This window comes from Centroberyx gerrardi, chromosome 3 (genome assembly GCF_048128805.1).
Source record: "Centroberyx gerrardi isolate f3 chromosome 3, fCenGer3.hap1.cur.20231027, whole genome shotgun sequence".
NCBI classification, from domain to species: domain Eukaryota; kingdom Metazoa; phylum Chordata; class Actinopteri; order Beryciformes; family Berycidae; genus Centroberyx; species Centroberyx gerrardi.
The window spans coordinates 27,139,075-27,153,427 of NC_135999.1; the positions used below are offsets into that span (position 1 = coordinate 27,139,075).

The following is a 14,353-nucleotide window of genomic DNA, read 5'->3' on the forward strand; positions in this document are numbered from 1 at the left end:
TAGACACACACAGAGAAGGGCGAAACAGGAGGATGGAGGAATGCAGAGAGGACAAAGATGAAGAAGGAAAAGATGGAGAGATAGAAAAGTGAAAAAGGAGGAGATGGGAGAGAGAAAGAGAGAGAGAGATGGTGGGGATTTGTGAGGAGGAAAAGTTGTTAGAAAGGAACAGAAAGGCTAAAAGATGAGGGAGAGAGGTGATTGCAGGATGTGGTAAGTTGCTGTGTGTGTGTGTGTGTGTGTGTGTGTGTGCGTGCGTGCGTGTGTGTGTGTGTGTGTGTATGCATGTGTGTGTGTGTGTGTGTGTGTGTGTGTGTGTGTGCATTTGCATCTGCCCTTCTGCCTTACAAACTCCTTCTGGGACAGAAGATGTATTGCGTCCATTAATCTAATTTTAATTATTGATGCCGTCTTCTCCAGAAGGAGTTTGGCCAGGACTGTTGGCATAAAATAAGACAGTTAGTGCTGCCTGGTAATTACCATATTAGTTTATTCTAGCCTATTAGGCTAGTATACAGTCAGCGAAATGGGCTAAATGTATCTATTTGGCTATGTTATTCTGTTTTCTGAGACCATCCATTGGCTGGATCAACAGCCTAATGGCTCTTTGCTAATATATGTTAACTTAATGTGTCTTAAAACAGATGGGCTTTTAATGTTGATGCTGGTAAGCTGGAGTAATGTTCATAAATACAGTGTTTCCCATAAAATTGCATTTGTGTGGGTGCATTTGTGTTTGTGTGTGTGAGGGTCTTCTTGTATGTGTGTGTGTGAAATTGTGCATGTATGTTAGACCCCATTTACACCTGGCATCGCATGCGACTTGTATCCAGATTGTATTCAGATGCGATTTATCCATATTACATTTACATTTGTTCTCAAAAGTGCATCTTCGGCAGCTGGGTAGAAATTTGATCCCCCCCCCCCAAACACCCAGGCTCCCCCTGCGCTTTCCCTCACAATATGCAAATTCCTCTGTCTGACTGTAGGCCTTAGTCTGTCCACAATGACAGTAAACATCTGGCTTCATTTGTACTCCAGCTGTGAGTCTCATCCATATCTAACCGATGGTACAGGTTTTCTCCTGTAGCCTGGCGGTGTTTGTTTCCTCGGCTCTGCTCACATAATTAAAAAACATTATTTCTCTTACTGGTCAGGGATGTAATGTTTTGGGAGGAGTATAGAAATTACATATGTGGCTTGGAGAAGCATTTTAATTTACTTTTACACCAATTGCGGCCGCAATGCGTCTCCAGCCACCTCCCGGTTTAAGCAGTCGGTTTTTAATCCGCCCCCAATGCATCTTGGGTGCATTTACACCTGGATTTTTATGTGCATAAGTGTGATTGGATTGCTATGTGATCAATCAAGACTCCAGGTGTAAATGGGGTCTTGAGGGCGGCGGCTATTTGACTGTTCTATGAACCACTGTAGCAGGTAAACAACCATGCTTTGGAGGTTTTATAAATGTATTCGGTTTGTAAAATTGTGAAAACGGCTGCTGGTATTTTAGAAATCACTAGCCACTTTGGCCAGTGAACAAACAAGTTAGTTTTCTTCCCTTGTTATATTGAATTACTGTTAACAAGCAGATAGGATTAACCACCAGTAATCAAACTCTGACACAAGACTGTATTGTCTATGAGAAACTTTATTTTTATTGCACTTTTCAAAGCAAAGTTACAAAGTGCTTTGCAGCAAACAAAATAATAATAATAATAATAAATTAAATAATAAAGAATCCAATAAGATACAAAAATTAAAACAGTCAACCTAGACCCAGGAGAGTTGTGTTTCTTGATCACTTTTGGCTACGGGGAAGAGAGGGAATTACATGTGATATAGATCAGTAGTCAGTTCAACCTACATCATTCCTAGCTTATAGCCCTAGACAGATGCTTGGGTAAAAAATGTTGAGTGTGGCTCCTGTTGCTGCTTGGAGACTGTTGGAAACCTGGTGAAGTTTGGGACTCTTAAGCTAAAAAGTTGAAATATTTCTTAACTTCAAGCACTAACAAGTACAGACTCTGCATATTTCCACAGCACATTTCTGATGACACCTAATTAATGACCTGTTTATTTGAATGTGATCTCTCTCTGGCGTATGACATATTGCATAATACATAAGCACTGCTTATACATGATCTGTCTGCTTTATTATAAAATGCCAGTGTGTTGTCTCAGGATCATAAAAAATGCAACTGGTAGATGAAGAACCTAAAAAAAAAAAAAAAAAAATTGCAGCTAAGATGTGAAGACATAGTTAAAGTTTAAATTTCACAACAATACAACTTTTTCATTCTTTTATTAATTAGATTCTGCTCATTAAAGAACAGACATGACAGTGACACTGACATTGAGAGGCAACAATATAACCAGTTTCCTGTTCTGAAGCAAATATGTCTACTCCACCTTTATTTTTTAAAGAGGCGTTAAAGGAATAGTTCACCCAAAAACAGCATTTTTGACATAATTTGCTCACCCTCATGTCAGTGGAAACACCGGTGAAGTTTGTATATCCAGCTAACACACAGCTCCATGTCAGCTTTCTCCAAAACAACTGAAGTGGTGTGGAACTGGTTCTTTACAGCTCCAAAAAGGGTAAAAAATGACCATGAAATTACTCCAAACAGCTTGTGCAGCATAATCCAAGTGTTCTGAAGCCAAATTATTGGACTGTAATTCCAATGTTTGTTTGTTTTTTTGCCAGAAAGTGAGTTTTGAAAGCCAGAAATCTCAGCAACTGGCAAAGTAATGACTGAGTCAGGGGCTGAAAAATCCTTAAAATACATGTGTTGGCAGAGGGGCCAACAACATAAAAAAAAAACAAAAAAAAACAAAAGAAAGCAGAACAAAAACAGTAGGGCGACCCCCCAGAGATGAATTGGTGGTAGACTATTAGGATTGGATCGACTCCTGTGGGAGTATTTCATTATGCTAACTTGTGAAAGTGCTTTTGGGGATAGAAATCGGCAGAGACGGAGCTGCTCCCTTAAGACAGCCGAGAGAAAACAGAAAGAAAGAGAGGAAGGTATTTAAGGATTGGTTGAAAAATGCACATTTTCCCTCCAACGTCCCTCGGAACAAAACTAATCTAGTTTCTCCTTTCAAATATTCATGAAGATGTTTGGTTGGAGAGCGGTCCCAACTCAGACACAGACAGTCACTACATTTAGTTTGACTTGCGTGTGTGTGTGTGTGTGTGTGTGCGTGTAAAAGCATCTGCATTTATGTGTGTGTGTGTGTGTGTGTAAGAGTGTGTGTCATATGTGTGGGTTCACTACTTACATAACTACACTCTTCAACAGTGTCCATGTGTGAGAGAGAGAGAGTGCATATGTGACTGTATGAATGTGTGAGTGTGTATGGGAGAGAGAGGGATAGTGTGCTTGTGTGTGTGTGTGTGTGTGTGTGTGTGTGTGTTTCTGTGTGCATGTGTGTGTGTGTGCATGCTTGCTACTCTCTGTGGCCTCAGTCTTCTGATTTGACACAGCTTCGTGAGAGCCTAGAGACTCCCCCAAGCACTTACTCTACTGTGTGTGTGTGTGTGTGTGTGTGTGTGTGTGTGAGAGAGAGAGAGAGAGAGAAAGACTGAGGCTATCTGTCTGTCTCTCTGCTCAGCCAATGTGTGATGTTTCAGAGGTATTAGTGCTGTCTGTGTGTGTGTGTGTGTGTGTGTGTGTGTGTGTGTGCGCCTATGTGTGTGAGAGGCTTAATGTATGTGTGAGGGCAGCATTTTTCTGCGTATGTGTGTGTGTGTGTGTGTTTGTGTGGCCAGAACAAGCTGCCTTATCTCAAATTGCTGTAAAAAATTGACCAAAATGACAGATCCTCCATTACGCCCCACACCCACCACCACCACCACACACACACACACACACACACACACACACACACACACACACACACGTACACACACACACACACACACACACACGTACACACACACACACACCCTCTCTGTCCACCCAATGCAACACAGTAATTGAAATAGCAGCTGGAGAAACATCTGACTGCAATTTTACTCTCTCTTACTCTCAGTCCAGTCCATTCTGTCCTTTCCCTCTGGGAAAGGACAGAAGTCAAACTGATCACTGTCAAACTATCACACACACATACACACACACACACACACACACTGACCCCTCCCCTCGTTATTTTGGGTCTCCTGGTGTTTTTTTTCCTCTCTCGTGTCTCACTGGGGAAGTGGATGATGCTTCCAGCCTGCGCTCTGCTCCCTCCGTGGAAAACCACTTGTCAAGTTAGATCACAGCCACACATCGAGGAAACAACCTCACCGGTCACAGAGATCCTTCTGTATCCAGGTATTCTGCGAACTCTGACCTTACTTTAACATGGTCGGTGTGTTTTACCTGTTCGATTTTGCCGGAGTCGCTGCTGAGTTGCGGCAGAACGGAGGCTTAGCCGGCTCCTGTCACCGCCGAGGTTACGGTAACAGACTGGATGAGACTGGATGGTGCAGCAGGCGTCCTGGCTTTTGGACTGTGATGACACATGAGGTAGCTTCATATTTCATGGCTCGCAGAGTTAGATCCACACCTGATGGATGCTTTGGAGCATGTGCAGTGGGTTGGTCACGATACCGGACTGTAAAGAATGAAGCGAACTGTTCTGTTCATGATTTTCACCGTCAGCAGGACGCAGCTGCAGGTTTCCAACTTTGAAACTTCACAGAACTTTGGCGCGGTCAAGTTCTTCCAACTTCAAAACCCGTATAACTTACTATATGGGTATGTGTAGGCATGTGTACATGTATACGGTATGTGTGCACGTACAGTATATGTGTATATATTTATTAGTAGTAGTCCTATTATTAGTATTATTATTATCATTATTATTTGATTAGATTATTATTTATGTATTTTTTTTTTCATTTTTTTTTTAATTTATTTATTTTTTATTTTTATTATTATTTTTCTCCTATGCTATATGCCTAGGTATTACGTAGGCATGCATAGGGAGTTATCCGAATCCAGCCAGGGGAGGGGAAGGGAGTAAGCTTAGGTGGGGAGGGGAGGGGAGGGGAGGGGAGAGGAGGGGAGAGGAGGGGAGGGGAGGGGGAGAGGAGGGGAGGGGAGGGGGAGAGGAGGGGACAGGAGGGGAGGGGAGGGGAGGGGAGGGGGAGGGGAGGGGAGGGGGAGAGGAGGGGAGAGGAGGGGAGAGGAGGGGGAGGGGAGGGGAGGGGGAGAGGAGGGGACAGGAGGGGGAGAGGAGGGGAGGGGAGAGGAGGGGAGGGGAGGGGGAGAGGAGGGGGAGAGGAGGGGAGGGGAGAGGAGGGGAGGGGAGGGGAGGGGAGGGGGAGAGGAGGGGAGGGGGAGAGGACGGGGAGGGGAGGGGAGGGGAGAGGAGGGGGAGAGGAGGGGAGGGGAGAGGAGGGGAGGGGAGGGGAGGGGGAGAGGAGGGGAGGGGGAGAGGACAGGGAGGGGAGGGGAGGGGAGGGGGAGGGGAGGGGAGGGGGAGAGGAGGGGGAGAGGAGGGGAGGGTGGGATAAAATGTTACGTTTCTTTCTTTTTTTTCTCTCTCTTGAATTACATTGTCCGCAACAATGTGTTATGGAGATGTATGGACACATATGAATGTGATACATGCAGGCATGTGTATATGATTTATTATTGTTACACCGTAAAGAAACAAAATACAAATTTTATCACAAAAAAAACCCAAAAAAAAACCATATAACTTGGGAGCGTCTACGTTCTTCCAACTTTGATATTTTGCAGAATTTGGAGCACCTGTATTTTTCAACTTTGAATCCTGGGCACAGTCAAGTTTTTTCAACTTTCAACAAACCTCGCAGGATTCCATTTCGAACTGTGAAACTTCCCTTTGGAAGACTAGGGGCTGGGTGAAATTTTTTTTTTATGTTACTGTCCATTTTACTGTTATTTTGCTGCCAAAATTATTTCAAAGCCTCCCAGCCAGATGCGCGGGTCAAAATGTCTGGAGTGAATAATTGGATAGGGGTTTTTAAACACTTGAAAATCTCCTGGTAGGCTCTCCAACTTCTCAGTGAAATGAGCTTGTTATTATGCCGTGCGAGAATATCTCAGAGTAGAATACGTGTGGAATACCTGAAACTTGCCTCAGTTCCCCGTACTTTTCTTTTCCATATTTTGACAACTCTCTCCCCCCTTGACAGCCCAAGAACAGCTTTCTTTTGTTCAGCCAGGTATATGCAGATTGCTCTCCTCTCTCTCTCTCTCTCTCTCTCTCTGTTCCTCACGTTGTAATTATCTCCAACACTTGATAAAACCCTCAGGCTCGTTCTCCCTCTCTGTCTCTCGCTCAATCTCTCTTTATTGCCATCGTTATATCGCACTTAATCATCCCTTGGTGCTTTACTTTCCGCTGGTTTTCTGATCTCCCCCGTTCTCGTCTCACTCTTTCTCCGTCTCCTGTCATCTCTCCATCTCTTTCTCACTCTCTCTCTCTTCCCTGTCTCTTTCTGTCTGTCCTCCCCGTCTTCTCTCCATCTTTTTCTGTACTTTCCATCCTCTCTCTCTCTCTCTCTCTCCCTCCCTGTCTCTCTCTCTCTCTCTTTCTCATTCTCCAGGCACAATAGGTTTTCTCTGTAATAATTTGCCAGAAATAGGTCAGATAGGAAAACACTCGCTCTCTGCTTCCCTTCTTTTTCTCCGTTATTCCACACGTAGCTTTACTTCAAGCTTGTTTACCCCCCCTCCCCCTCCCCATCCCCCCCCCCCCCCCCCCCCCTCCCCCTCTACCCCCCTCCACCCCCTCCTATCCCCACCCCTTCACAAGGCTTTTGCTTTCATCTGTCAAGCGGTTGCAGGTTTAGTCCCCGACTTCTCGCACTTGCATGTGCCTGCAAATGAACAGAAAACACTTTGATGCTGTCATGCTCTGTGCTAATAGGAAGAGGTGACGTGTCCGGTTTGTGAGGTCTGCTGTGCTTCTTCACTCTTACTTTGACATCTTCTTCCATCCGTGTCAAAATGCCTGAATCTCTGGCTTTTACTGCCTGTAGAGCGCTTTGTAACTTTGTTTTGAAAAGTGATATACCAAAGCACATTAATATTCATGTACAGCTGCAAACTAATCCAGGTTTGTGTTCTCTCACAGCATGTGGAGTAGACACTTTTTCCAGTTTGCACAGATGGAGAAGCTAATGTTATGAAGTCTTCCACTGACCCCTGGTTCTGTGAATGCCTCTCTTTATTAGGCATATCAATTCATGCGGATTAATTCATGTTAGGCTCGGCAAAACAGGCCCCCAACTGTGCAAGGCTCCGGCTGCTTCTGTTCAGGCTGTTTTTAAAGGAGCAAACATGGAGGGAGGAGGAAATTAAATTGAGATGAAGTCAGAGGTTGAGATGCATTTGTTCTTCTTTGCGCTGAACACATTGACTTTACTGTGGTTGTTTTTTTTTTTCTGATGCTGGTGGTTTTCATTCATTTGGTTCTCTTTGATATTCTTTTATAGACTCTAGGGATATGGAAGTACCTGGATTGTTAACATGTTTGTGTGTGTGTGTGTGTGTGTGTGTGTGTGTGTGTGTGTTTTCCAGGATAGTGGAATACTCCCTGGACCTGCAGAACATCAACTTCTCTGCCATCAGGACGGTGAGGGTGCTGCGGCCTCTCAAAGCCATCAACAGGGTGCCAAGTAAGTCTCCTCTCCACACTTGGGTGAACAAACATCATTTGCATTACAATCAAAGGTGTTATAATGCTGCTCTAAGCCAATGAACAAGAATTAAACTAGTTTTAAAATGTGGGAAATTGGTGTCTTGCTTCCCACAGAAACCTTGCCTACCCAAAAAGCCAACTTTTCAAGTTATTAGTTATGAACCAAAGAAACAAGACACTTTTCCCAGGCATATTCATACATTTAAAATCAGCATTTAACATTTTATAACAGATTATTCAATTATGTGACTTGGTCTCAGATTGATAACACTGACAGTCTATGGAGGAGCAGGCATTGTATTGTCAGAAAAGTACTGTCAAATAAAGCAGTATATGTGAATATCGCAGCTACGTCATCGTCCGGCTCTGTCAAGCTATCCAGGAGCATTTTGCTAAAGCTAATATAGGCCAAGACACGACCAAACGTGTTACAGCCTCCAGGCTTCATGAGGTTCACTCATGTGATACAGCCCTCTCCCTGTGGCTCCCATTCAGCACCATGGTCAGCTCCCCGGAGCTGCTGGGACTGTACAGCCGGTCTGGTAGCATGGTAGCTGTCCATGGTGCTGAATCTGAGTCGCATGCTGATGCTTTTTCTGATGTTTTCTGAGTCATAACCCCAGAAGTACCAACTGCGAACACATTCAGATTAGATACAAACACGCTGTAGTTATTACTTGCTGGAGGGAGTGTGATTTCACTTTGTGTTGATTGCATCTGTGATGTTTTGTAACCACTGTGGCCTGCGGTGATAACTCTGACTTATTAATGTTTAATTTGAAATACTGAGTCTTTGTTTTTAGGATATTTAGAGGGGAGATTAGGTGAATTAATGGGATCTCTGTTGATGATATAGTACAATGATATACCATACCCCTTCCATTATTTATTATCCTGAGAGAACTCCAGATTTGGATCGTCAGAGATCAGTACAGAAATTGTTTACTTTAAAATGACAGGCTCATCCCTGGGTGAACTCAGCTGGAGCCTACAGCTTTGTTTATGCTTTCCGTGTGGCTATGTGTGATCTCCATATGCAAGCAGACATATCTTGGCTTTCATGCTTCTCACACTTCTCAATCACTTCTCGAAACCTCCACCTCTTTAGTGGCACTGTAGGAAAATTCAGCTGTACATATCGCCCAACAACACCACCAAAAAAAAAAAAAAAAAATGCATCAGAATTGGCCAGTAGTTCCGGTTCCTATTTGTTCAGCCAATCCTGGATGGAGGCACGATTACACAACATTGATCCTATGAATGAATTTCTTTTCAAAGCCTTTGCCTTTCCATCAAGGCAAAGGGCGGCTACTTTAAAGAATCGAAAATGTAAGATAGTTTTGATTTCCCTCATCCTACCGACTGGGGTACCCGCAGACAGAGGTATACTTTTCGTCATATCTCACAGGTGCTTTATTCTATCATTCCAATTTTTCATGACTTTGTCAATCAATTTGTTCCTAATGACTTCATATCATTGTTTTCTGTTTCTGTTTTAATTAGTGCTTTTTAAAAACACCAATGTATTGGGGTCCTGGGGGACCCCAGTCAAAAGCACCCAATTCCACCTATGCAGTTTTAATAGATGGAACTATTTATTGAGTTCATGTTTGCCATGGGTCCTAATTTAAAGTATCACACACTATCGGGGGGGGGGGGGGGGGGGGGGGGGGGGGGGGCACTCTGTCAGTCATAGAGAGCCTAAGTCCCTCCCCTTCCGGTGGACCACCATGGGACCTTATTTCGGAAAAAATATGTACGGTAGTCAACGGCGAGAGACAAATAATTGTTTGATCCCGTTTGAATTGTGCCATGAATTACACATATGATGTTTTGTCAATTTAAATGATAATTTTGCAAGTCAAGAAAGTCGCAGTTTGTGGTAAAACTGTTGAACTATAAGATTGTAAAAATACGTAATTAGAAAGACTACGCACCCAAAAGTCGCGCAAGTGACGTAACTTCCTCTCTCCACAAGCTACCCAGAGCCGCTGAAGCTAAGTCCCTCTCAGATAGCAGGAGTATTATACACAACCTGGAAGGTAGACAGGAAGAACGGATTTAAACTGGTTTAGGATAGTTTTAGTACAGTGGGGGCTAACGTTAACGCGATGCCTGTGTGTGTTTCCTATGTTTCGTTCCATGTTGGTGTTGGTGACGTATATTGTGCGAGACGAGAGATGTAGTTCACTGAGCGGTTTCACACAAAACTAAACGTTACTGTACTGTTTTACAACAAACTGCGACTTTCTTGACTTGCAAAATTATCTTTTAAATTGACAAAATATCATATGTGTAAGTCATGGCACAATTCAAACGGGATCAAACAATTATTTGTCTCTCGCCGTTGACTACCGTACATATTTTTTCCGAAATAAGGTCCCATGGGGGACAGCGGAAGGGGAGGGACTTAGGCTCTCTATTTTGAAGGAGACAGACACAGATGCAGCAGACAGATTTCCTCATGTGCTCTGTCGATAGAGCTGCAACGCTTAATCGATTAATCGATTAGTTGTCAACTATTAAATTAATCGCCAACGATTTTGATAATCAATTAATCGGTTTGAGTAATTTTTTAAGAAAAATAAGTCAAAATTCTCTGATTCCAGCTTCTTAAATGTGAATATTTTCTGGTTTCTTTACTCCTCTATGACAGTAAACTGAATATCTTTGGGTTGTGGACAAAACAAGACATTTGAGGACGTCATCTTGGGCTTTGGGAAACACTGATCGACATTTTTCACCATTTTCTGACATTTTATACACCAAACAACTAATCGATTAATCGAGAAAATAATCGACAGATTAATCGACAATGAAAATAGTCGTTAGTTGTAGCCCTATCTGTCGACGACCCTAAATACTGCTCTTCCTAAGGTAAGATGATGTTCAAAGTCAGAAATACAATACATAATTCAATTAACTGTAACTTTCCTAAAATAATAATAATCTGTTGGGTTTTTTTTCAGATGACATCAATTACATAACTAATAATGTTTTGAGAAGAAATAAGTTAACATTTTGCTATGATGGTTGTTTCTTACAGTAGTTTATTCTTGGGGACCCCAGTCGGTAGTCCTTGTATGTTAAATATGTTGGTAGGATGAGGGTTAACACTTTTTTGGCCACTGCATAATTCCATTTGTGTTATTTCACAGTTTTGATGTCTTTACTAATATTCAAAAATGTGGAAAAAAGTAAAAATAAAGAAAAATGCGGACGAGGAAACAAAGTACATTGTCTGTATTGAAATTCCTAAAAATCCTTCCATCCACGCAGCGAGCCGTTCTGAGCCCATCAAAACCTCCTCAGCACCCAACAGAACGTAATCATCGCTGTAACGACATCAGAACCGGCTGAACTGTTTTGAGAACACCAACCCAGCCACTTAGACTCCAAGAGTGCTGATTATTCTCCGGCCTTTTTGATGAGAATAATCAGGGCTCGCTGCCAGTTGCTTTTGTGGTTTATGTGTGTAAATTGCGCCTAGCAGGCAATCATCTTAAGAACCTTGGAGTACTCTCTAAGTCGGATATGCGGGTGCTTGAAGTTAATGTTGTTTTGCTTCCTTTATAAGTATAATTGCCAACCCACCCACTGCTCATATTTCTGCAACATAAACTATCCAAGCTATTTCTCTCTGAAAGCAGGTGCAACCAATTTGGTTGGTTACACTACAGATGCCATGAAACGTGTGTTGAATTCTATATTTGGCGTATCACATATAAATATATACAGTATATGTGCATGCAGGGATAACACCTAAACATACATGCATACATGTTTCCATAGGGAGACAGTGTATGTGTATGAGGAAGCAGGATTTAGAAACACAAGAGATTTTAAATGAGCTCTGTGATCACAGGCAGGTCCCTGGTGCATCCTTGCTTTATAATCTTTCTTCTCAAACTCTTTTTCTTTCTTTCTTTCTTTCTCTAACTCATTCTCACTGTCTTTCTGTCTGTTTCTCTGAATTATCTCTCTCCCTTTCAGTTTCAATTCAAGGTGCTTTATTGGCATGAAATACAAAAGTGCTTATTGCCAAAGCAAAGCAATTAATTATTTAATTATAATTAACAGTCAATCAATTTATCTAAATATTTTATGGTTTTCCTGACAGGCTGAGACATATTTGGCTGCAGTAGTGGCACACTCCTTTTTCTCTCCTAATGTATTGGAATTTTCTCATTTGTTGGAAGGTTTTCAATATATTTGCAAATGGTTTTGAGGTAAAGATCTATAATTCCTTCATTATTTGAAATTTGGACGTGCACTTTCACTCTTGGTGTCTATTTCTCTTGGTTACCCTCTCCTTTTCCTACATCTTTCCTGCATCTATCTCTGTTTCACCAACTCTCTTTCTCTCTCTCTCTCTCTCTCTCTCCCATTCCATCTATCTTTCTCTCTGTATGTTTGACTTTCTTTCCGTCTCTCTTTCTCTGTCTGACTTTCTGTCTGTTTCTCTCTCTCTCTCTCTCTCTCTTTCTCCAATTCCATTTCTCTCTCTCTCTCTTTCTCTGTCTGACTTTCTGTCTGTTTCTCTCTCTCTCTCTCTCTCTCTCTCTCTCTCTCTCTCTATCCCTGTCTCTCTGTTTTGAAACACATTCAGGAAACGTCCATCCTGACATTTATCAGAAGCCCAGTTATCGCATCCATCCATTCATCTATCCATCTTAGAGAAAGAAAGAGGGAGAGAGAGATTGATGCCCATGTCCCTTTTTTCTTCTCTCTCTCTCTTTATCTCTCTGATCCCCCTGTTTCATCCCTCTCTCTACCATCCCCCTCTATCACCATCTTCCTCCTATTTTTCTTCCATCTTTCCTTTACCCTGTCATGGCCAATCTCTTATATACCCACCTTCCTCTATCATTCCTCTCTCTCTCTTTCTCCCTTCTTTCCTTCCCTCCCTCCCTCCCTTTTTCCCTCATCCCCCCCTCCAGCATTTCCTCCTTCCTCCCTCCCTCTCAGCAGGAGCGGAAGCGGTAGTTGTCCTTGGGTGCGTCTGGAGAGCAATTTGTTCCACAGGGAGAAACAGATCCAACCTGTGTTCTGCTCTGGTGAAACTGCATCACCACTCAGAGAGACAGACAGACAGACAGACAGACAGACAGACAGACAGAGAGAGGAGACAGACAGACAGACAGACAGACAGACAGACAGACAGGCAGACAGACAGACAGACAGAGAGACAGACAGAGAGAGGAGACAGACAGACAGACAGACAGAGAGACAGAGAGAGAGAGACAGACAGACAGACAGACAGAGAGACAGAGAGAGAGAGACAGACAGACAGACAGACAGACAGAGGAGACAGACAGACAGACAGACAGACAGACAGACAGACAGACAGACAGACAGACAGACAGACAGAGAGAGGAGACAGACAGACAGACAGACAGACAGACAGACAGACAGACAGACAGACAGACAGAGAGAGGAGACAGACAGACAGAGAGACAGAGAGAGAGAGAGAGAGGAGACAGACAGACAGACAGACAGAGAGACAGAGAGAGAGAGAGAGAGAGGAGACAGACAGACAGACAGACAGACAGACAGAGAGACAGAGAGAAACACAGAGAGAGAGAGAGAGGAGACAGACAGACAGACAGACAGACAGTCAGAGGGATTCTGTCTGTACTGTGATCTGATCTTTTTTTTTTTTTTTTTTTTTGTCCATGCACGATGCAAAGCAGAGCAGCCAAGTAACAAAAACAAGCATGATACATTCAACTAATGGTTTGGTTTGATACAGACATACAATATTTTGACCAAATCTGAATGAAAGCAATTATGACTGAAAAAAACACTTTTTTCTTTCTGAGGGAAAACAAAAACAAAAGTACAAACCATAAACAGGGTGACTACATGTTTCTGTAAATTAAATCTAAAACTTTTGAAGACATTTTTATGCCAATTCATATAAACTTTAAGACCAATTTCATCCCCAAATAAGCCTGACGAGTAAAAAAGAAAAACCTAAAGCAATAATAAAGTATATATGTGCACAACCAGGGGAATTTCTCACTAGAAAAGTAGAGCAAAGAGAAACAGCTGCGTTTTTAAGGCCTCTGAAACCATATTTAGATTCAAACGCAGCATTTATCCATATAGTTATGACTGGAGTTTTTCATGGTGGTGTTGTCATGCATGGTGCAGCATGTTGCTTGTGTCACCTGTAAGACAAGGCTCTCCTACAATACTTAAAAACAGTCTTTGACTTGTCAGTTGTTGCAGTTTTCTTCCTTAATTGGATTCTCAAAATGCTGCCACACAGCAGCAGACGTAAAACTTCACACAGCATCTTCAGTTTCAGTTTGGCCTGAGTCCATCTTGTCGCCACTGTGTGAACTCACTGCTGTGTTTACACAGTAATGATGAGTAGTGATGACCCGAGCTAAAACTTTCTAGCCTTGTGCTCTCTAGTCTTCAAACAATGAAAAAGAGAAAGAAGAAAGAGAAAGGCCATTCTGAAAGAGATTTCTTAGATGTTAGACCACTTAAATCAGCTGAAATCACAAAAAAGTTTTCAACTCCACAATGGATATCATCAACTTTTTGTATCAACAGAAACAACAGTGAGTCAGCTGCTGCGAATACTGATGTTTCTAGTAGTAGAGATGACATTTCCACTTACAGATATTATTCCCATATTATAAAAGACCAATTAAACAAACTAAATTGG

General features: G+C 42.5%; 1 protein-coding gene across 1 annotated transcript in view; it reads left to right on the top strand.

The window, feature by feature from the left end:
• LOC139923880 (voltage-dependent T-type calcium channel subunit alpha-1I) overlaps positions 1 to 14,353 on the top strand; it is a 184,472-nt gene that overhangs the window by 49,867 nt on the left and 120,252 nt on the right. The window contains exon 4 of the mRNA XM_078282664.1: positions 7,551 to 7,648. Within this exon, the coding sequence (XP_078138790.1) occupies positions 7,551 to 7,648 (98 nt within the window). The remainder of the gene's footprint in view (positions 1 to 7,550; positions 7,649 to 14,353) is intronic.